This window comes from Mustela nigripes, chromosome 10 (genome assembly GCF_022355385.1).
Source record: "Mustela nigripes isolate SB6536 chromosome 10, MUSNIG.SB6536, whole genome shotgun sequence".
Taxonomy (NCBI): domain Eukaryota; kingdom Metazoa; phylum Chordata; class Mammalia; order Carnivora; family Mustelidae; genus Mustela; species Mustela nigripes.
Window position 1 is genome coordinate 29062885 of NC_081566.1, and position 23654 is coordinate 29086538.

Consider the following 23654-nt stretch of genomic DNA (forward strand, 5'->3'; position numbering starts at 1 on the left):
GCTCTCTGCTCGGCAGGGAGCCTGCTTCCTCCTCTCTCTCTGCCTGCTTCTCTGCCTACTTGTGATCTCTGTCTGTCAAATAAATAAATAAAATCTTAAAAAACTGATTTTGGGAGCACCAGGGTGGCTCAGTCAGTTAAGCGTCTGCCTTCGGCTCAGCTCAGAATCCCAAAGTCCTGGGATCGAGCACCACATCAGGCTCCTTGCTCTGTAGGGAAGTCTGCTTCTCCCCCACCCCTACTCATGCTCTCCCTCTCTCTCTCTCTTCCAAATAAATAAATAACAATTTTTAAAATAACTCTTGGGGCACCTGGGTGGCTCAGTGCATTGAAGCCTCTGCCTTCGGCTCAGGTCATGATCCCAGGGTCCTGGGATCGAGCCCTGCATCAGGCTCTCTGCTCAGTGGAGAGCCTGCTTCCTCCTCTCTCTTCCTGCCTGCCTCTCTGCCTACTTGTGATCTGTCAAATAAATAAATAAAATCTTTAAAAGATAAGTAAATAAATAAATACATAAATAAATAAGCGCATAAATAAATAAATAAATAAATAAATAAGCTCTTATTTATTTATTTAAGATTTTATTTATTTATTTGACAGATGGAGATTACAAGTAGGCAGAGAGGCAGGCAGAGAGAAAGGGGGAAGCAGACTCCCTGCTGAGCAGAGAGCCCAATGCGGGGCTTGATCCCAGGACCCTGGGATCATGACCTGAGGCTTTAACCCACTGAGCCACCCAGGCGCCCCTAAAATAACTCTTTTTTAAAAATCTGATTTTTTTTTCCTTGCAGAAATCCTATTCCATGCCCATCGGCATCGAGTTTCAGCGGAGATATGCAACCATCGTTCTGGAGCTTGAGCAGCTCAATAAGGACCTCAACAAAGTTTTGCATAAGGTTCAGCAGTACTGCTATGAGGTAGGCGAGGTGCAGACACTTCCCCTGAGGGCCTGCACTCCCCCTACTCTTCTGCTGGAAGCTAAATACTGTTACCTTGACATGCTAGAAAATTCAAACAAAGCCAACATCTCTATTGGGTCCTTTAGCAGAACCATATTTTACATATATTTTTACTCGTTCCGAAGAGTGTTTTACAGAGAGCTCTCAATTCTGTTAACGTTTGTTTCAATTACAAAGGTATAGCTTTTGAAAAAAATTTAAGAAAAATGATTACTCTTCAACTCTTAATCCCACAATCCCAAATGCTCTATTTGGTTTATTTCCCCCTTAATCTTGTGTGTATATATATGTGTGTGTGTACATGCTTTTTCTCACAAAGTTATCAGGCTGTGTACACAATATTTTTTCCTCCTTCTTTAAACTTTACATTAGAACTATGGATTCTTGAACTTCAAATATGCAGAACATGGAGTTATTTGTGAATTGTCATCATCTATATAAAATTATATATATGAAGACAGTTCAGTAGTTTCACCTCAGTTGATTTTCTTACCAGGTAAGAATTACATGACTGAGATGAGTTTAGGGTGCTCCAGCACTTGTATTTTCAGAGGTTTTATGTTTCCTGTGAGCCGCCTCCATTTGTGACACGAGGTTCTCCAATGGTTGGCTCTTTCTGACACTAGCCTCCTAGTTGAGTCCCGAAGTTCTGCCATAGACCATGTTGTTGATCCATCTGCCTGGAGCTGAGGCAAATGCACTGTGGTTGCCTGTGACTATGCTCTGAGAATATTCTGCTCATTTCTGGGGCCATCTATCATCCTTTATTTTTATTTTCCCGGTAGTTGTCACCTACATAGCAGTAGGTGTTGCCCTAGTGGATAGCTTTCTCCCTTCAGACTAGCAGCTGACCCACAAGAGAGGCAAACCTTCAAGCAGTCCAAGACAGCACGTAACAAAGCTGAGGACACGTACACGAGTGGGTGGCCCATCAGTCTCGTGTAATTGCAGTATGTACCACAGGGCCTTTTGTGATAGGCTCATTTCCCCATGAAGTAAAACAACTTGATTTTCAGAAAGCTCTTGGGGAAGTACAGTGTTGATTTGCTTTACTTTTTAAGGATAGATTGATTGGTTGACTGATTTGAGAGAGAAAGTAGGGGCAGAGGGCAGAGTTAGAGAGAGGATCTCAAGCAGACTCCCCCATTAGCAGGGATCCTAGCGTGGGGCTCGATCCCAAGACCCTGAGATCAAGACCTGAGCTGAAGGCAGACGCTTCACCAACTGAGTCCCCCAGGCATCCCTATGATACTGATTTTTTTTAAAATTTTATTTATTGGGGCTCCTGGGTGGTTCAGTGGACTGGGCCTCTGCCTTCGGCTCGGGTCATGATCTCAGGGTCCTGGGATCGAGCCCCACATCGGGCTCTCTGCTCAGCGGGGAGCCTGCTTCCCCCCCCCCCTGCCTCTCTGCCTACTCGTGGTCTCTGTCAAATAAATAAATAAAATCTTAAAAATTTATTTATTTATTTATTTATTTGAGAGAGTGAGAGTGTGTGTGAGAGTGAAGAGGTCAGAGGGAGAGCAGATTCTCTGCTGAGCAGGGAGCCCGATGTGGGACTCAATCCCAGGACTCCAGGATCATGACCTGAGCCTAAGGCAGTTGCTTAAGCAACTGAGCCACCCAGATGCGCCTACAATATTGATTTTAAAATAAAAGCATATGGGACACCTAGGTATCGCCAATCAAGGAGGCCTGTCCTCTTACCTCCGGAGAAGACAGTTACGAAGACAGGGAGACTACAGCGAACCCCATGCTGTTGGGTTAAAATAGGACAATCGGTCTGACTTTGTGCTTCAGTTTATGTTTACGACATAGATGCAGGTGTGTGTTTGTGTATGTACATGCATGCAGGCTGAGAGAGCCCTTCTGCACACCCCGACAGCAGCGAGCACCCCAGCACCTGACTATGGTTTCCAAATGGTGCTGTCCAATCAAAGGAAGCAGGGCTTCTTGAAAAAGAGACCGATTCCAGAGCCCAGACTGTCTCACTGTGCCCCCCAGCTTACGGGAGCATGTTCAAGAGACTGGCTGAACCGTGATTCCCACTGACTAGATCTGGGACAGTTTGGGCTTCCGGATAAGTGATCATACTCAGAATAAACCAGAAACAGATAGTGAATCTGGGTACAAGGTTTTCAGGAGGGGCGCCTGGGTGGCTCAGTCATTAATTGTCCGCTTTCGGCTCAGATCATGATCTAGGCCTCCTGGGATTGAGTCCTGCATCAGGCTCCCAGCTCAGCGGGAAGCCTGCTTCTCCCTCTCCCACTCCCCCTGGTTGTGTTCCCTCTCTCACTGTGTCTCTCTCTGTCAAATAATAAAATCTTTAAAAAAAAAAAAAAAAAGATTTCCAGGAATTATTTGTTCTATTTCTTTTTAGCAGTTTGAAATTATATCAGAATTAAAAGTTGCTAAAAATATAAAATCCAGAAAAGAAAACCGTTTGAGAAGAAACATTTCTAAAGTAGGAGTGAGGCCCATTTTCATTATAAAGGCTAGTTTCATAAACCTCTGCCTCTGAAAACACGACAGGACCCCACAGAAATCATCTGGCCTGATGAGCCTACATCTCACATTCAACTCCTCTGTTTCCAGCTCGCTCCAGACCAGGGCCTGCAGCCTGCAGACCAGCCCACGGATATGAGGCGGAGGTGTGAGGAAGAAGCCCAGGAGATTGTCCGGCATGCCAACTCCTCCACTGGGCAGCCCTGTGTTGAGAATGAAAATCTGACAGACTTAATCTCCAGGCTCACTGCTATTTTATTACAAATTAAGGTACATCTCAGAGAACACCATTCTCTTCGTTTTGACACCTACACAAACACGCTCATTTGTGGCTAAGCAGTTAAAATACACAGATCGTGTCGGTATTTTGTGTCTGAGTTTGGGCTAGAATTCAGTTAAATTTTGAATTATTTTTTCCCTCAGTGTCTGGCAGAAGGAGGAGACCTGAATTCCTTTGAGTTCAAATCCCTTACAGATTCATTAAATGATATCAAGAGTACGATAGATGCTTCCAATATCAGGTAATTTGTTAAATGCACCTCAGTCATTTTTCTAAGTCCATGGGGATTTCCAGTACAGGTTTTAAGAATTATGCCTATTTGTGAAGCATTCATATAATTTTTATGCCGTAAATAGATTCCCAAAGAGCTTTTCAGTTATGTCCTGCCTATTGATGGAGTAGACGTTTCCCATGGACTTGGTTTATGGGAAGGAACTCGAGACGCCCAGTGTTCGGGTTTGGGGTTGGTGTGGCATTTCCCCTGAGTAGGGTTTCCCCGGAGAGACAGACTCTCGCTGGCACCCCCATGGCTCCTTTGCCCCCTCCAGCAGGCCTTCCCATGACAACCGCAGCTGGGGGGGCGGGTGTAGCTGGTGTGGTGGCCGAGCTTCCTTCCTTCCTCGAGGCTTTTTGGACTAAAATTCAGCTCTTCGTTTTTTAACAAGTATTTCCCTAACATCATGAAATAAGGGATGTAACCGTGTTTCTTCTTCAGTTGCTTTCAGAATAATGTCGAAATCCATGTTGCACACATTCAGAGTGGCCTGAGCCAGATGGGAAACCTGCACGCCTTTGCCGCCAATGACACCAACAGGGACTGAGGAGCAGTCTTCCCTGCTCCAGCCGCACAGGACACTGCGGTCCGTTCCCCTCGGCTTCCAACACCAAATGACCCATGTGCTGGAAAACAAGGGAACTTTGCATCTCCAGCGAAGGCACTGGAACATACCGTCGTGCTTCTTGAACCAGCACTGCTGACCAGCATTCTATTTATTTTTCTCCTTATTATTCTGCTGCAGTAGCATCACTTATGTTACGCGTTTATCGGCAAGGATTTTTCAACCGAAACTGTCTGAACAAAAGACGCTGTCACGGAAGAGTGTGCTGACCCTTTTTTCAACGTGCATGAATTCCGCCAACATGCGCAGACAGTTGCTCCCCTGGGCAGGCGCGAGCAGACACGGGCCTCCTGCTTGGAACTGCGACCAGAGGGCTGCGGCACGGGCCCTCAGCTCCTCACCCTGCCAGGCTTCTGGAAGAGAGGGCCACGGGGAGGCGGGAGGTCAGGTTTCAGGAAGCCACCGGAACAGCCACGGAGCTGCGGCCTTGACAAGTATGCGAGATGGACACCTGCAGGGTGACATGGCTCTAGAGATCATTTTATAATAATAAGTATTTTAATTTATCATAATTTATAAAAGAAACCTTTGTTGTTTGTCTGTTGAAAGAAAATGAAGGAGCAGGAAAAAAGTAAATTACTTGCAAAATGCTACATTTCAGCAAGTAGATTTGGCCTGACTTTTCCCGTCAATTCAGGGCAAAAAAATGCTATTGTTATGAGACTTATTTAAAAAGACTGATAACACACTATTTTCATATTTTGTTTATTTGCACAACTTTTGAACCAGATAACTGGTTAAAATCCAACCATACACAATTTATAAAGTCAAAAGATTTTATAAGGAAAACAGATATAATAACCAGTGCTGTGAAATGCAGAAAAAAAGGTTTGTATTTGGTTGTGGGGTTTTTTGGTTGTTTTTTTGGTTTTTTAAAGGAAAAACCCTACCTAAAATGTTAATCTTGTAAAAAGTGTGTATTTGGGATTTTCTTTGTTTTAATATAGAATATTATAAAGTCAAAATATAATAAAATTGTTTTCAGATTTGGAGTTTAAGATAGAGCTGTAGACGTGGCTTTGATTCCTTTAGATGTCTCATTAAATGGGACTTTTTATATGTTAATGTAAAATAAAACTAAAACGAGATTATTTTCCATTTGAAATTTTTGTATAGTTTAAAAATGCTTCCATATTCTTTGTTGGTATTGTGCCACTGCAGAACTTTAGTGCAGAGTTTATATTTAGCTAAACTGTTATGTTAATTAAGAAATGCATAAATCCTTTATTCTTAATATTTGTAATTCTAAATAAATTGCTCTATGAAAAGTAATATTGTCTACCATTCTCATTTAATTAATACAACTTGATGAGTATTCCTTCTATTTGAAGTTCTAAGGAACTGTAATTTCCACTGAACTATATATATATATATTTTTTGTAATTTAAAATTTTAATTACTTTTCAGGTACAAACGGCAGAATAAATTCATAAACATCAATGAAAACATATTTTATGCAGCTTTAATGTATTACATATTTAATAGCTGTATTTTAGTGGGATATCATTAAATATTATTTCTCAACTTGTGTGTTTCAGTTAATGTTAATAGTTTATTAAAAAAAATTTGGGGGGGGTGCCTGGGTGGCTCGGTGGGTTAGGTCCCTGTCTTCGACTCAGGTTGTGGTCTCGGGGTCCTGGGATCGAGCCTGGCGTCGGGCTCTCTGCTCGGCTGGGAGCCTGCTTTCCCCCTCTCTGCCTGCTGCTCTGCCTACTTGTGATCTCTATCTCTCTCTCTCAGATAAATAAATAAAATCTTAAAAAAAAAAAAACACCTTTTTTTTTAGTTCATAAAAATTAAGACTATCTCCAACTCATCTAAAAAATACAATTTTGATCAATAAAAAAGGGCTTTTAAATGGCACCATAAAGAGTAATCTAATAGATCTAGGTTAAAGGAAATGAAGTAGAGAAGAAATTTTTCTTTATCTGAAAAATTCATTGAAAAATATTTGTGGGTTTTAAAGAAATCATTAGAAGCATTATTCTTCGGGATGTGCTATGGAGAGGTACATTTAAAGTGTATATTTATCGGGGCGCCTGGGTGGCTCAGTAGGGTAAAGCCTCTGCCTTCAGCAGAGGTCATGGGATTGAGCCCCCACTGTCAAGCCCCACGTTGGGCTCCCTGCTCAGTGGGGAGCCTGCTTCCTCTTCTCTCTCTGCCTGCCTCTCTGCCTACTTGTGATCTCTGTCAAATAAACAAAAATAAAATCTTTTTTTAAAAATTAAAAAAAATAAAGTGTATATTTATCTAGATATCAAAGGTAGAAAGAAAAATACTCAGGTGACTTGAATAATATATTTCTCTTGTTTGTTGAGTCTTACAAAAAAAGAATGAAATCAGTTATGTGTGTATTGAGATTTCATATATAATAAATAAAACATTAATGAAAATATTAACAGAAAGAAATAGTATGAAAACTGTTTCTTCACATTCCTTTACATGTTTGCAGATAGTGTTTATAATATCTAGAAAGTTATTCAATTTTAATATTCCAAAATGAGTATTAAACTCTCTGCATTTAAAGAACAATTCCATACTTTTTATAAGATTAAAACCTAAATTATACTACTCTTTTTTTTTTTTTAAAGATTTTATTTATTTGAGAGAGAGAGTGGGAGAGCAGGAGCAGGGGGTGGACAGGAGAGGCAGAAGCACACTCCCTGCTACCCCCAACACGGGGCCCCATCCCAGGACTTTGGGATCATGACCTGAGCCGAAGACAGACACTTAACCTATGGAGCCATCCAGGTGCCCCTCCACTGAATTATGTTTTTAGGGGAAACCGTACAGATTAATTACCAAGTGATTTTGAATTACCATATCATCCAATATGACTCTAAGGGAGGGTTATTTCCATCTCCACAAATCACTGTGGAAAAATACCTCAGTTCTTGGCTTCCTGTAGACCTAGTGAGAGGTGGGTTTTTTGTTTTGTTTTTTAAAGATTTTATTTGTTTGACACAGAGAGATCACAAGAAGGCAGAGAGGCAGGCAGAAGGGGGAAGGGGAAGCACTGCATCAGAAGCACTGATGGAGTGCTAGATCCCAGGACCCTGAGATCATGACCTGAGCTAAAGGCAGAGGCTTAACCCACGGAGTCACTCAGGCATCCCGAGAGGTGGTTTTTAATATATACTACCTAGAATTACATAAACATTTTTCGCTTTTTTTACCTATTTTTTTAAAAAAGATTTGTACTTATTTGTCAGAGTGAGAGAGAACTGGGGGAGGGGCAGAGGGAGAACCAGGCTCTCTGCCAAGCAAGGAGCCCAATTCTGGACTCGATCCTGGGATTCCGGGATCACGACCTGAGCCAAAGGCAGACACTTAACTAAGCCCCCAGGTGTCTTGCTTTTCACATTTCTTTTTTTTGTTTCTCAAGACTGACTTGGCAGGGGTGCCTGGGCAGGAACTGTGCCCGAGAATATATTTGAACTTCTGTTTAGGGAAGAAGAAATCTGTGTCGTTCAAACTAGTCATTTTGGGTCAGCTGCACATTCATCCGAATGAAGCTGCCTCCGCCTAGCACATTTTGCAAGCTCTAAAGAGAGCCATCAACACCACATGCTGCGTAAGTTTGGTTCTGAATTACTTCCCCTGAGTCCCAAAAATCAGATTCACTTGCTAACATTGAGAATCTACCAAAAGATTTGCCTGTTAAATTCTTTATCTTGAATCTAGGCACTTTCTGAGCCTATGTCATTACCACTTCTTTTGCCTGGTGCTGGCCGCTGTCTCCACCAGCCTGGAAGTCATCGGTCATCCTGATCTCTGCAACATCCACTCTGCCGCCTCAACCACAGCCTTGGGGAAGCGATAGTCTTAAACTGCAGAATTGGCCATGATCTCTCCATCTCAGGTCTTAGGGCTCTCAGAATGAATTCAGAACATTTCCACAAGACCCAGAGAGCTATGTATGGTCTGACATCCTCTAACAATTTCTCAGTCCTGCTGCTTCTGCCACAGGGCCTTTGCATGTGCAGGTCCCTCTCCTCACCTTGGTAACTCCTGACCATCCTCCATGTCAGTTTCTCAGGGAAGCTTTCCCTTGACCACAGCACACTGTCTCCAGGCCCTCCTATATCTCTCTGTATGGCACATGCAACATTTGCAATTTTACATTTCTTCTTTGACCCACCTGCTAGCTCCTCTGCTCTTAGCTTGGCTCACCATTTATTTCCAGGCCCAGATAAAGTGCCTGTTCATAGGCAGCAAATGTTTGTGCAGTGAACCAGTGAGTCTCGAAAGAGCTCAAAGCAACATCAGTGTCACTAGAGCACACCTGTGGTTTTCCAAGGTAATTGCTTTGCAAGATGAGACTAATTCCTTGAATGCAGAAATTCTGCTTTGGGGGGTTGCCCTTAAGCATGATCGCTGGTCCTGGTCCTGACTAAAAAGGCCAAGCCAACTTGGAGGCATTATATGCTGGTGGAGAGGTGGGTGGACGGAGTCCTAGGTTTGAGTCACTTGTGATCTAAACCATAACGTTTCTTGCTCTTTAGAATAACAATAGCCCCTACCTTCTACAGCATCCTAAGGATTAAACACACAGTGCCTGTAACACATTTAGCAGTTAGGGTCTCTCAAGAGTTCAACAGAGGTGCAGACTAGTGTTCTGAAGGGTCCCCCATTTTTTTTTATTTATTTTGTTTTATTAAAGATTTTATTTATTTATTTGTCAGAGAGAGAAAGCGAGAGCGAGCACAGGCAGAGTGGCAGGCAGAGTCAGAGAGAGAACAGGCTCCCTGTGGAGCAAGGAGCCCGATGTGGGACTCAATCCCAGAATGCTGGGATCATGACCTCAGCCGAAGGCAGCTGCTTAACCAACTGAGCCACCCAGGCGTCCCCCAATTTTTTTTTTAAGATTTTATTTATTTATTTGACAGAGATCCCAAGTAGGCAGAGAGGCAGGCAGAGAGAGAGAGGGAAGCAGGCTCCCCGCCGAGCAGAGGGCCCAAAGCGAGGCTCGATCCCAGGACCCTGAGATCATGACCTGAGCTGAAGACAGAGGCTTAACCCACTGAGAAACCCCAGCACCCCAAATATTTATAGATTTTGTAGGTGTTCGCTAGGAAAAATAAACGTAAGTGCGATAATCCTATTAATTAATAATCTCATTGCAAGGTTCACCTCTACACATGACCCTTACTGGACTGTAAGTTCCAAGTGTCCAGTGTTCAGTCTTGTGAGTGGGAATGTCTGCAGGTCAGGTCTACAAGTCCCGATGCAAAGGAAGTGCAGAGCAGCACGCGGGCAAATAACCACAGCTCATGTTTACCCTCTTGGTGCCAGGCTGTTCTCAAGGGTTTGGAAGTCAGGTCTGCCATAAAGCCTGAACTGTCTCCCGGCTGCTTCTCACAACACCTTCGCTACTCTGAAAAATGCAAGTCATTTGAATAACACCTTGGTAAAAAATAAGGGTGACTGGCTTGTGTAAACGCGAGGACATTCCATGGCGCTCAGACTGTTCCAGCAACTTCGGAGAGGAGTCCTGGCCCCAGTCACTGCTCCTGTGGGTCTCCTCCAAAGGCTGTGTGCGGAAACACCTCCCCTACAGCCACCCCACAGACAGTCGCCCTTGGCCCTCCGGAGTTTGAAAACCCTCAGAATATCAAGACAGGATCTTAACGGAGCTCAGGCTAACTTAGACCCTAATTTGCATATATTCTAATGTATAAGTTGGGAGAGAGAAATCGGAAGCCAGACACTCCTGCGACTAATTTAACAAACTCAGCCCAGTGGCGGCCACACATGCAGAGACTCTGACCTTCCCCAGGTGGAGCAGGGAGATGCTGGGCGACGTGCTGTCTGAAGGACCGCGTGCGTTTCAACAGAATGACAACGAAGCGTTTGTGGAAAGCATTTAATAACCCATTCAAGTTGCACCAAGTACAATGACAAGTGCTAAGGGTAATGTGGGAGTGAATGGAGTAAAAGGTAAGAAATCAGGATTAGAGGAGGGTTCAGACTCGGGGGGACGGGACCTTGAGTGTCTGAGACCATGGACGAGGGGGGCTGCTCAGGGACAGGCCTCAAGAAGATCTGCATGGCTGCTCTGTCGTGGGAGATGTCCGCTGGTTGTCCAGGAAGGTAACGGAAAGGTTTTTTCCATCCGGCGGCCACAGGAGGCTACCACAGATTTCTAAAGATGTGTGAAAATCTGAGAAGCTGGCCGGGGGGGCGGGGTGCTCTAGAAGTAATCTGCATGCAGAATCACCAGAGCTAGGAATGGGTGTAAAGATGACAGGCCACACTCACAGAAAAGGGGTCAATCTTGGGGGCAGACTGAGGACCGAGTCTGAATGAGTTCAAGGTCACAAGCCTTGGAGGAACCTCCAGAAGCCAGCAGAGGCAGTGGCAGTGAGGAGAGAGGGAGCTTGGCTGCTGGTTCTTGGGAAGGGGAGAGGGAGTTCTGATGAAGCAGTCTGGAAGGGAAGTGGGCGACCCGCCAGAAGGAGCAGGGGTCCCGATGGAACCCGAGGTGTGGGTCTGGAGACGCCCAGGACAAAGGGCCGTGGGACTCCTGGGGAGGGGCCCATAGAGGGAGAAGAGGGGGTAAAAGGCTCACAGGCGACGGGGGGAGGGAGCCTCACCGGTGAGAGCCGCGGGTGACACCCTTACCGAGGTGAACAGGCTTGTGTCCCTCGCCAGAAGGGACAGCCTCCTGGTATGCATGTCCCCGCCTTCAGTCTCAGCTCCTCCTCGGAGCTTGTCCTGACTTCACCCACACTCCTCAGGAGTCACCAAAGGCAGAAAAGATGTGTTCCTCCCACGAGTCCAGCTTGGAACCAGTGTCTTCGGAGAGTGGAGAGTAGGCTTGGAAGCGCTGACCTTGGCAGCTCGGGTGGGGGGTGCCCTCCCCAATCCTGCTGGGACTGGGCAGGCAGGTCACGTCTACTCCAAAAGACAGCTGGGGCTTCAGACATTTCGCTTCGGGTCCCTGAACGGCAGGGTGGAGGAAAAGCTCAGGCCTGGCTGAGGGCTGAAAGGCTTTCCCACTCTGTCGCCTGGACTTGGCCCGCCGGTTCTGGAACCACACCTGGAAGAGGGAAGAGAAGCTGCTCCAGGCTGGAGTCCCTTACACTCCGGCACCGCTCCCGAGTCCCCATCCAATATGCCCTGCTTCCCTGCTGCGAGCCTCCGTTTTCACCAAGCATTTGGGCCAATCGGTGGCCAGGAGTTCAGAGTCCCTGGCTCTCTCTCCATGCCTTGGCTTTCCCAGCTGCAAAATGGGGAACCCGCCTCCCTCTACCTGGGCATCATATAGGGATACCCGCAGGGAAAAGTAGGGTGGCAGAAACAGAAGCACTTAACATTTGAGGATAGAAGGCTTAAAAATGACAGGCAGTTAAGAAAATTTAGAAAGTCGGGACACCTGGGTGGCTCAGTGGGTTAAAGCCTCTGCCTTCCGCTCAGGTCATGATCTCAGGGTCCTGGGATCAAGCCCCATATTGGGCGCTCTGCTCAGCAGGGAGCCTGCCCCCCCACCCCCGCCTGCCTCTCTGCCTACTTGTAATCTTTATCAAATAAATAAATAAAATCTTTTAAAAAAAAAAGAAAATTTAGAAAGTCAATTTCTGGGGGCTCTTGGGAGGCTCAGTGGGTTAAAGCCTCTGCCTTCAGCTCAGGTCATAATCCCAGGGTCCTGGAATGGAGACCCGTGTCCAGCTCTCTGCTCCGCAGCGAGCCTGCTTCCCTTCCTCTCTCTCTGCCTGCCTCTCTGCCTACTTGTGATCTCTGTCTGTCAAATAAATAATAAAATCTTAAAAAAGAAAGAAAGTCAATTTCTGGAAATATAGTCTCTTGTCAAATCAGTGGAGAAGGGGTTTTTGCCCGTGGACTTCACTTTGGTAAATACATTTTTCTGCTCACCGTTTCCCAACAAATAGCTAGGGCGTCCTGCTCAGGAAGCCCCGACGCCATCGGTTGGAGCCCACAGATGGGCTCCACCAGGCACGCAGAAGAACAAGCCCGCTCCCGCTCCCCCCAGTGTTAAAGCGAGGGCTCCGACTTAAAACCGTGGACACAGAGCGCTGCGCGCAAAAGGGCAGGCTCGTGGTCACCAGCAAACTCCTGGGTTCTGATCTAAATCCCTTGGCAATAAACATGCCTGGCACTGGATTTTTCAAACCCTGACAAGAAGCCCCACGCACTTCAGGCTTTACGACCCTTCGAACCAAAACTCCAGACCCAATACCCGCCAAGAAAAGGGACTTAGGGGCGCTGGGGGCCAACCCGGAGAGCCAGCCCTGCCCTCTCCGAGAGACCAGCCCATCCCCCCCCCCATACGCCCCGTGGGAAGCCCCAACCGTGCCTCATGTGTCCCTGCCTGGATCCAGACGAAGCATAAAAGGACTCTTTCTCGCCCTCCTGCTCGGGATGGTCTTTGTGACTCTCTCAAAAGGCCGGCGGGCGACCTCGGAAGGGCCCCGACCATACTGGACGCCGACAGAGGGAAGTGGCTGCGTGCGGCCCGCCCCCCGCCCCACGATTGCCCCAGCGACGGGTCGCGACGCCACCCTCTGTGGGCAGCCCGGGGAGCGGCGCGCCGAGCGCGGGGCTCACCTGGATCCTAGACTCGGGGAGCAGAGTGAGCGCGGCTAGGCGCTCGCGCAGGTGGATGTCGGGGTACATGGTCCGGCGGAAGACGAGTTCCAGCAGCTGCAGCTGCTCGGCGCTGAACGACGTGCGCTTGCGGCGCTGCGACGCCGACGGGGCGGGCGCGCCTGCCGGGGGCGCGGAGGGCGCTGGACCGCCGCTCAGGAAGCCGGCGAAGGGCCCGGGGCCCGGGGGTGGCGGTGGGGCAGCGGCTGGGCCGGGCGGGAGCGCGGGGAGCGCGGGGAGCGCGGGAGCCGCCCCGAAGCCAAGCTGCTGGGACCGAGACGCAGCCATCGCTGGGCGAGCCTGTGCGCCGTCCGAGGGGCGCGGGCCCCGGGTTATAGGACGCGGGCCGGGGGAGGGGCGGCGGCGCGCTCAAAGGGCCGGGCGAGCCGAGGCCCGTGTCCCCCCGGGGGGCCGACCCACCCCCAGCCCCGCCAGACGCCGTGGGAACTGCCGCTTCCGCCGCCGCCGGCAGGAGGAGAGGAGGCGTGAACTTGGGCCGCCCCCTACCCCTCCTCCCCCGGCGACCCCCGCCCGCCCGGCCCGCCGGCCGCAATCCACATCCCGGGGCGGGCGTCCCGCTTGTCGGCGCGCAAGGCCGGGGCAGCGACCCTTGCCCGCATCCTCAGAAGCTGTTTACTTAAGACCCCTCCTCCCCCCTCCCCGCACCCCCCGCACCCCCCCACGCCCGGGTACGTGCCAGACCCGGTACCAGGTTGGTCAAACAGCCCGGCCCCTGCCCTCCACGAGCCTCCGCGGCGCATCCTGAACCGGGAGGGGGGTGCGGATTAAGGGACTGCCGAGGGAGGCCGCGACCTCACCTGGAGCGGGGGGGGGGGGGGGGGGGGGCGGGGTGGGGGACAGGGTGCGGACTCTTTGGAATGCCGGTAGGCCAAGGAACGAGGGTCTCCTGGGCCCTGCGAGCCTGCCCACGTTTACAGACGCGTGACTGCCGGGGGCTCGGCTTTGCTCGGAAGCCGACTGACCTGGGAAGTCTCCGCGCCCGCCTGCCTCTGCCCTAGGGGCCCCGTTCCAAGTACCCGGTTGGTATTGGTGTGTGCTGTGGCCCTAGTTTGCGTCTCTGCCTCCCCCCAACTCCGACTGTAACTTCAGAGAGCGCAGGCACCCCAGTTCCCCACTGTGAGAGAGGCACGGTGCTAGACCCTCCCGCCCCCCACAACCCGTGCGCCTCTCGCGCCGGATGCCTCGGAATTCACTTTGTGGGGAGAAAGATGCAGAGGCCTGTGTGGGAACCGCTCCACCCAGGGGAGCCCAAGGCCCCGGGCTTCCTGCTCCCCGAACCCGAGCCTCGACTTCACTAGGACCCTGCAAGCTTGCTCTCTGTTGGGAGGGTCCTTCAGGGCACTGTCCCTGCCTGTCTGTCCATTCTGGAATGCTCTAAGACCACCCCGAAAGGCCTTGGATGTTTCCATCCTGGATGGACCGCCTGAGTGTCCAAGCAGAGAGTCTGCAGGGGACAGGAGCTCAGAGCTTGATTTTCTCCTGGAAGGTGGCTGAGCTGTCAGGAACTATTTCAAACCCCAGAGCTCTTCTGGGCAGCCTGCTCCTCCATCTCCCAACCCCTACACCTTCTCTCTCTCCCTCCTGGTCCCTTCCCCTCTCTCTTCCTTTGCTGGGCCATTGGGGTCTTCGGACAGAGGGCATACGGGATGGGTGGGCAGACCCTCTATTTTCCTATGCTCCGTCCTTCTTTCATTACCCAAAACCTTTTCTTTCTTTCTTTTTTTAAAGATTTTATTTATTAGAGAGAGAGAGCGCGCGCACAAGCCGGGAGAGGAGCAGAGGGAGAGGGAGAGACAGTCTCCCCTGAGCAGGAATCCTGACTCAGGGCTCAATCCCAGGACCCCAAGATCATGACCTGAGCCAGAGGTGGACACTTAACGGACTGAGCCACCCAGGCACCCCAACCCCAAAGCCATTTATGAAGTGTCTCCGGGCAAGGCCATGCTACACATGTGTTCATATGAAGTAGGAATCCCCATCCCAGTCTTACAGATCAGGACTAATTCCACAATCCAGATGAGGCCCAAAGGTCTCCGAAGCCACTGAGACTCCTGGGCTCACCACTCGGTTCCTCTGCACCCTGGGGGGGAGGGCAAAACCCCTGTTCCCTCCAGTTTTGTCTTTCAGGCCCCTTGGCCTCAGGAGGATCCCAGTCACAGGCAGTGGTAATGGGCCCAGATCTACACAGACCCAAGTTCCATAGCTGCAGCTAAGCTACTGGGACCAGAAGGCCAACCTCTGAAGGAGGCCGGGGTTTAACAGCATAGAGGGCCCAGTGAGCCAGAAAGCCAGAAATGGCCCAGGGCCAGGAGTCACAGGAAATCTCTGGCTGTCCCCACCCCTCCAGCAGTCCTGCATCCCAGCCCCAAGCCTCTGCAGCACCTGCTCCCAGTGGGGCCTCGCAGGCCTGGAATGGACCCGCCCAGAGAAATGAGATGCCTGGTCAGGGGATGCAACAGGTAGATGAAGCAACCTACACACACATTTTTTTCTGCTTTTGACCTGGCGGCAAGAGACACCAGCCCTTGGGGGTGTGGCCAGGTCTGTCCAGCAGACAGACAAAGCTAGCATTACCCTTCCTGACTTCTGGAGAGCCTGTGGCTTCCTGATCATCTGTAGTGGAATAGGATTTCTGCCTCTCCCCTTCTCTCCTCCTGTGCTCTATATGAAGCTTTCATTGTGTGTTCTTGTATGTATATACCTAGGGCATCACCTCGATGGGGATCAGCAGAAACCCAAGATTGCAACTTTGAGCAAGGAGTTAGAGCGGGAGACTATCTTCTATACCCTGGTGCCGCTTTATTCTGATTTTTTAATCACATGTGTGATGACTTGGTCCAATGTGGTGTTCTGGGTTGGACTTTTATTTATTTATTTATTGTTAAATAAAGTCTATACCCAGTGGGCTGGAACTCATGACCGGGAGATCAAGAGTCGCAGGCCAGGTGCCCTGGGATGGATCCTAAGGAAAGAAAAAAGGATATTAGTGGGAACATTGTTAAAATCTGAATGGTTTTATAAAACTAACATTACAACACTGGAGCAGAGAATGCAAGTAATATGTCTGGAAGGAGACAGCTGTTTCACTGGGAACAGAGTTCCCATTTCCGTGGTGGACTCGGACCAGGGTTACAAAGCTCTAAGCTTCCACAGCTCTCTTCAGAAGCTCTGATGTGTCCACTCACTCAAAATCACAGGTACTTTCCGCTCCTCTGGGGCGTGACAGACACCTCTAAAATCATAAGTGGTTTTCACGAAACACAGGTTCTGGATTCCTTACTCCGTTATCCTGCTGCAAGCATACAACGAATATTTTCGTGAGTTCTTCTGCACCTGTTTTCCCAAATGGAAAACAGAAAGAGCCCGACCCTTGACAACATCTTACAAAATGATTGGGGCGCCTGGGTGGCTCAGCGGGTTAAAGCCTCTGCCTTCGGCTCAGGTCATAATCCCAGGGTCCTGGGATCCAGTCCCACGTTGGGCCCTCTGCTCAGCGGGGAGCCTGCTTCCCTTCCTCTCTCTCTGCCTGCCTCTTTGCCTGCTTGTGATCTCCGTCTGTCAAATAAATAAATAAAATCTTAAAAAAAAAATGATTATGGCAGGGCACCTGGTGGTCCAGTGGGTTAAGCCGCTCTGCCTTCAGCTCAGGTCATGATCTCAGGGTCCTAGGATTGAGCCATACACTGGACTCTCTGCTCATCAGGGAACCTACTTCCCCCTCTTTCTGTGCCTACTTGTGATCTCTCTCTGTCAGATAAATAAATAAAATCCTTTAAAAAATGATTATGGTGGGGTGCCTGGGTGTCTCAGTGGGTTAAGCCTCTGCCTTCAGCTCAGGTCATGATCTCAGGGTCCTGGGATCAATCCCCACATCGGGCTCTCTGCTTGGCAGGGAACCTGCTTCCCCTCTCTCTCTCTCTCTCTCTCTCTGCCTGCGTCTCTGCCTACTTGTGATCTCTGTCAGCTAAATAAATAAAATATGTTTTTAAAAATGATTATGGCGAGTTATTTTCCCAAAGTACATAATCTGTGAAATCTAACTGCTTTTAAATTTATTTATTTATTTATTTATTTATTTATTAGGTATATATAGAGAGAGTGAGAGAGAGAATGAGCACTGAGATTGAGAGAGGGAGAAGCAGACTCCTTGCTGAGCAAGGACAACCCCACCCACCCCCACTTGAGATTGATCCTAGGACCCTGGGATCATGACCTGAGCCAAAGGCAGGCGCTTAATACACTGCCCACGTACAGTGTATTACTGTACACCAGCCACCCCAAGTACATTTTTAATAGGCTCCAGGAGGTACTTTCCTGTACCAAAGTCAGTCAGGTTACCAGTTTCAGAATAGCACACTGAAGTTCAGGGTTAGCCAAAGGCCAGGGTCGCAGAGATCAGGGGTTCTTATCCACACCTGGGCTCTGCTCACTCACCACCTGACTTGCTCAGGGCTTTGGTCCTTGTTGGCATTTTGTCCCTTGGTGACATCCAGTGAAACAGAAGGGGAAGAGCAAGGTGTCATAGAAGACAGTCCTCAGAGACACACTCTGTATCCTGAGGGAAAGCCAGTAAGGACTCAGTAGAAAAAGTAACAAGCTTTAAAAAAAAAAAAAAAAAAAAGGTGTCATTATTTGGAGCAGCCCCAGCGGGGAGATGGGAGCCACTTGAGATGACCGTCCTGCTCTGTATCCCCAACATTTCCCACCACAGCTCCTGTCCCCGGCTCCCCTGAACATCACAGACGCCTGCCTTTCCTCCCCAAGTGCTAAGTACCCTCTTCCCGGCTTTGTTGTTCAAGTCTGGCCCTCGGCACTGCCCTGAGACCTGGCCCTTGCTATGTGCTGGGTGTTTATTGACAAGAGAACCAGGAAAAGGAAAGTTGATGGCTCTGCTTCCACCCAGAGCCCCCAAGCTGTTTGCCCCTTTGATCCTGGCTTTGATTTCCTTTCCTCTCTCTCTCTGCAGCCCCAGCCTCCTGAGTTTCCGAAGCAGAGGTTACAAGAGATGGAGAGTCCACATCCCCCAAAAGGTATTAATGCGCCAGGAAAGTGATAAAAGGTGAAGCAGCCTCTTTTGTTGTTCGGTTAACACCAAATAAATTCCAATAACCAACGGGAAAGAGATTGGGAATCCAACACGTTGAGTTTTTGAAAAGCACAATTTCTTTGCTTCTTTCAGTTATTTCTCCCCAAAGCCTCCAGACAGTGTCTTACCACCCAGACTCACACGAGCGAGGATGTTAAAGAAACAGCTCAACCTCAGAGAGAGAGAAAACCCTAGATTTTCCAAGTTTGTGTCCGCACACTTGATCACGAAGGACCGGATCGAGCAGCAGAATATTTGGCTCTCACACCCAACATTTGTCTCTATTTCTATCCGCAACATGCCTATTGAGTGCTTTACAGGGGGCTAGTGCCCCTGAACTGGGTTTTGGTTTTTTGTTTTCTATGTGTTTGTTTTTTACTTCATTGCCTGTTAACTAATTGCAACATAAGCAGCCGAGCGTGTGCAGTGGCTGTGGGTACGAAAGGCCAGCTCAAGGCCAGCAAAGTCCTCTTCTTTGATCATGGCTTCTAGGCAGATGCAAGGAGGTATTTAGTTGACTCAGAATCATACACTAGTTTTGAATTCTTCACTCTCCTTTTCTGTTGCTTACACAGAACTCTGGATCCCCAGAATGATGACCTCAGCTTCATACTGATCAGCCCCCCATAGCCACAGGTCATTGTTGCTTTAAATCTTGCTATGGTCTTTCTTCAAATGTACACAGGCTGGTGAAAGCTTTTCAAGGCTACAGGTTTCTTTCTTTCTTTCTTTCTTTTTATTAAAGATTTTATTTATTTGACAGAGAGAGAGAGAGATCACAAGTAGGCAGAGAGAGAGAGGGAAGCAGACTACCCACTGAGCAGAGAGCCCGACGCGGAGCTCGATCCCAGGACCCTGAGATCATGACCTGAGCCAAAGGCAGAGGCTCAACCCACTGAGCCACCCAGGTGCCCCGAGGCTACAGGTTTCTTTAACATGGTTCTTGGACTCAAACCCTGTGTTGTCTTGACAATTTTGTTCTCTTCCCATAGAGTGAAACTTTGCTTCCAAAGTTCAATGTCTCTGTGCGAGGTGTGGCCTGACACTGAGTTACTGAACATCATCTACCCTGCAGGCGGCCACACCGGACAAGGACAAGTAAAGAGAGAGGCCATCAGAACATAGAATCTGCCAACACCTGTCGTTTCTACTCCCAAATAATTCATTAAAGCGTTAGCAGATCCCCAGGGTAACCCAAGATCAATTCTGGACCTGGAGTTCCAGCCAGCAAGTGGCGTGTGTGTATATCTGAAACACTTCCTTTCACTGAGTGTTATTGGCTCCCGCAGATGAGAAACATCTGAGTGGGTACACTGCCACTCTAAGTTGGTCCCATCAGACAGAGACTCTCGGCGGATATAGGAGAGAAGGCACTCCCAAGTAGATACTCTCCCATTTTAATTTGCACCAGGATGTACAGTTTTCGAGAAATGATTCCACTTTGGGCCTCCTTCAGATTGCACTCGACCTGCTCTCAGTGCCACTTCCGTGCCTGGCACCCGGCTCCAGAACCATAAGGACGGTCCCCTTATCACCAGGCCTTCTGTTCAGCAGCCTGGCTTCTTGGGTGAGTGGTCATCCTGCCTCATGGAGCCCAGCCAGTGACTCCACGGCGCGGGTGTTGGCCCAGACTCAACCCGTCCCTTGTGATGCCCCAAAGAGACTTTCCCTTTGGCTGTATCACTTGAACAAACTGCCAGAGAGGGCCCTTCGTTGAACCTGGCTGATTACACTGGGATTATTTAAACTTATTCACTCACAGACTGTGGTCTCTATGAACCATTTCCAGCGCAAAGGGGGGCAAAATTCTCCTTTGAGAAATGGCTCATTCCAGGTCCAGGGCAGCAAAGGCATGACATGAGTCTGGGCTATTCAGTCATATCCGCAGAGGACAAAACTATTCAACACCACTGAGCTAGCCTCTCGGGAAATAAGTTGAAGAGGCTCCCGCTGGCCAAATAGGACAATCTAGTGTCAATAAGAATAATGAAAGCAATGGGTTGAGACACATCCAATATACTAAAACTGGGCGCCTGGGGGACTCTGTCAGTTAAGCATCTGACTCTTGGGTTCAGGTCAGGTCTTGATTTCAGGGTTATGGGATCGAGCCCCACATCAGGCTCTGTGCTGGGTGTGGCACCTGCTTGGGATTCTCACATTTTCTCTTTCCCTCTCCCTCTGCCCACCTCCCTGCTCACGTGTGCACTCGCACGGGCATGTGAGTGTATTCCATTATTTCATAATGTTTTCATAAAAAACAAAAATCTATCACACTTAACAGTTCTGGGGAACAATTCCTGTATACTAAGAACTGGTAAACAAAAAAGCAAATATTTATCCTGCCTTTTTCGTATGACTGTAGCTCAAGGTAAACAAACTTGATAAAGAAAAGTTTCTCCTTCTGGACGTGTTCTGCTGATGAACGGAGAAGGAATGCAAGAGTTCGAATCTCCTCTTATTCAACTTCTGATGACGTAATGAGCCCCAGCAACAATCACCGTGGCCTCTAGAGCTCCGAGCTTGCAGAAGCACACATCGCCGCCCATGAACGAGTCGCTCTCCCCAGAACACAGAACCAGAATGGCAGCCAGCGACCGGAGCTCACTACCATTTTAGAGAAGTATGGGGAAGGGCAGCAGGTCCCCCAGCGCCCCAGCAAGGCAATCAACAAAAACCAGACTGTGGGAGATTCAGGACAAACGCCAGCCGCTTTCCCCAGTAAACTGGAGACACAGGAAGACAGAGAGAGAACCATGTAGACTAAAAGGGACTGAAGAGCCAGATAAACTCGACACAGTGTTTGGATCCTGATGAGAACAAACACCTGTGAAAATTCACTTCCAGGGCACCTGGCTGGCCTGATCGGGACAGCATGGGACTCTCCACGTCTGGAGTTGTAAATTCAGGCCCCACGTTGGACACAGAGATAACTTAAAAAAAAGAAAAATGCCTTTCCTTTTTTTTTTTTTTTAAAGATTTTACTTATTATTTGAGAAAGCTAGAGTGCAGGTGGGGGTGGGCAGAGGGACAAAGTGACTTCCTGCTGAGCGCAAAGGCAGGCGTGGGCTGGAAGCAGAGGCGGGGCTCCATCCCAGGACCCTGAGATCATCACCAGCGCCCAAGTCAGGTGCCTCACCGAGGGAGCCAGCCAGGCACCTCTGAGGAAAATTCATTTCTAAGACCAGTTGGGACATTTGAACCTTAGCTATGAGATGATATTATGGAACCAAGGTTCTTTTTTTTTAGTTATGGTAGTGATTTTGTGCTGTATTTTCATTATTGTTTAGAGATACATGGAAATGTTGGTGGATGAAATAATGCAAGGTTTGGGGTTTTCTCCACAGTTACCTCGTTTGGGGGCAGGGGAATATAGAAGAAGCAAGACTGGATATGAACATCAGGGCCGTTCTCTCCACTTTTGTGTATGTTTGAGATTTTTCCAGAATGAAAAGTTGAGAAAAGAGAGAGAGAGAGAAGAAAAGAGAAGCAAGAGTCAGTGTCTTTGAAAGACATGGAAGAGAGGGGCGCCTGGGTGGCTCAGTGGGTTAAGCCTCTGCCTTTAGCTCAGGTCATGATCTCAGGGTCCTGGGATCGAGTCCCACATCGGGCTCTCTGCTCAGCAGGGAGCCTGCTTCCCCTCCTTCTCTCTCTGTCTGCCTCTCTGCCTACTTGTGATCTCTCTCTCTCTCTGTCAAATAAATAAATAAATAAATCTTAAAAAAAAAAAAGAAAAAAGACATGGAAGAGGATACTGAACGGGAGGACAAGAACATCATTCTGGGAAGGTGGGGTCTGCTGCTTTGGGAACCCAGGCAGAGGAGAGGGGAGGAGCTCCTCACTGGGGCTGGGGCTAGAGGAGGGGCAGTGCAGGGAGTGGGTTCAGGTCCCACGAAGCCCAGCCACTGGGTCAGGGTTGAGTGCTCATGGCTGGCCGAGCTCCCTGGACAGGGGGCAGAGGCAGGGCCTGGGTGCGCTGCGACAAAGCCTTGGAGAGAAGAGCATAAGAGAAAAGTCAGAAAGGCAGGAGTAGTGCGGGACTCTGGGGGACAAGGCAGTGGGGCCAGCGAAGGCCCTGAGTGCTGACCTCACCCCGGCATGCCGAGTGCCGAGAGTAACGTGCCATCTGCTGCGCTTGGCCCTGGGGTGGGAGCCGAGAAGCCTACCCCAGGAACTTTCCAGAAAAGGCAAGGCTGCCCTTGGTTTACAGCCATCAGAGAACCTGTTGTAGGTTCTGCACATTGCCCCCTGCAGTCCTCCCAGGGGTGTTTACAAGGCGCTGTTCAGTGCCGGGGTCTTGCGTGGGTCTCCCCTTCCTGAACTTGGGCTAAGTGGACTGGGTTCCTCCTCCCAGGACTCAGGCTGCTTCTACATCCCACCTGCTCCGCAGGCCCCGTTCAAGCCTCTGGCTGTGAACCCCCAGTCTCTCCTGGGCCTGCCCTCCATGGCCCGCACCCCCCCTCCCCATTCCTGGAGTGAGTCCCACTCTCTGTGGAAATCCCATGCAACCACAGAGGAAAGGAGAGACCCGTGAGTAAATCTGTCTGAGGGCAGCCAGATCAGTCCTTTCCTAGGAAACCATTTCTGAGTGTGGGTGTGTAACATTTCCACATCTATAGCCCTACAAGAAACCCACACGGGCATGGTTTCTTTTTTAATTTATTTTTATTTATTTATTTTTAAAGATTTTATTCATTTATTTGTCAGAGAGAGAGCACAGGCAGACAGAATGGCAGGCAGAGGCAGAGGGAGAAGCAGGCTCCCCGCCGAGCAAGGAGCCCGATGTGGGACTCGATCCCAGGACGCCGGGATCATGACCTGAGCCGAAGGCAGCTGCCCAACCAACTGAGCCACCCAGGCGTCCCACGGGCATGGTTTCTATACAAACACATCTTGTTTACCGAACTTGAGAAGAATTTCTTTGTGAGCACGAAGCTATGATACTATTTTGTGCCTCGCACAGCATCAAATCTGGAACAGGTTCTCAAAGTGTGTTTGACTGATTCGTTCAAAGACCTTTCAGGGCCCATAGCCTAGACCTGGTGGGCGGTCTCCCCTGCAGAGGGAGAGCTGGACGAGGAAAGGGAGCCTCGTGCTTTTGCTTTACATTAAGTACATTTAAAATATCTGCATTTAGGCGCCTGAAGGGCTCTGTTGGTCAAGCTACTGCCGGCTCAGGTCATGATCCTGAGGTCCTGGGATGGAGTCTGGCGTGGGGCCCCCTGCTCAGCAGGGGGTCTGCTTCTCCCGCTGACCTTCTCCCCTCTCATGCTCTCTCTCTCTCTCTCAAATAAATAAAATCTT

At 49.1% G+C, this 23654-nt stretch overlaps 2 protein-coding genes across 4 annotated transcripts in view; one reads left to right on the forward strand and one right to left on the reverse strand.

Annotated features, from left to right (window-relative positions):
• Positions 1-5911, forward strand: part of LIN9 (lin-9 DREAM MuvB core complex component) — a 79078-nt gene extending 73167 nt beyond the window's left edge. For all 3 annotated transcript variants that reach the window (XM_059412896.1, XM_059412894.1, XM_059412895.1), the window contains 4 exons: positions 788-913; positions 3551-3730; positions 3884-3981; positions 4456-5911. In XM_059412896.1, the coding sequence (XP_059268879.1) occupies positions 788-913; positions 3551-3730; positions 3884-3981; positions 4456-4561 (510 nt within the window). In that variant the 3' untranslated portion in view covers positions 4562-5911. The remainder of the gene's footprint in view (positions 1-787; positions 914-3550; positions 3731-3883; positions 3982-4455) is intronic.
• A 4616-nt stretch (positions 5912-10527) lies between these two features.
• MIXL1 (Mix paired-like homeobox) lies at positions 10528-13670 on the reverse strand. Its single transcript, XM_059414044.1, has 2 exons — positions 13208-13670; positions 10528-11681 (listed from the first exon to the last, which is right to left on the reverse strand). Exons 1-2 carry the CDS (start codon positions 13532-13534, stop codon positions 11376-11378), a joined length of 633 nt encoding a protein of 210 aa, XP_059270027.1. The 5' UTR covers positions 13535-13670; the 3' UTR covers positions 10528-11375.
• Between the last annotated feature and the right edge of the window lie 9984 nt (positions 13671-23654).

Bases quoted from the DNA above. Each gene is read 5' to 3' on its own strand.
- MIXL1 (XM_059414044.1), bottom strand. From the start codon at position 13,534: ATGGCTGCGTCTCGGTCCCAGCAGCTTGGCTTCGGGGCGGCTCCCGCG. The intron at 11,682-13,207 runs GTGAGCCCCGCG...TCCCTCTTCCAG, and splicing joins TCCCCGAGTCTAGGATCCAG to GTGTGGTTCCAGAACCGGCG.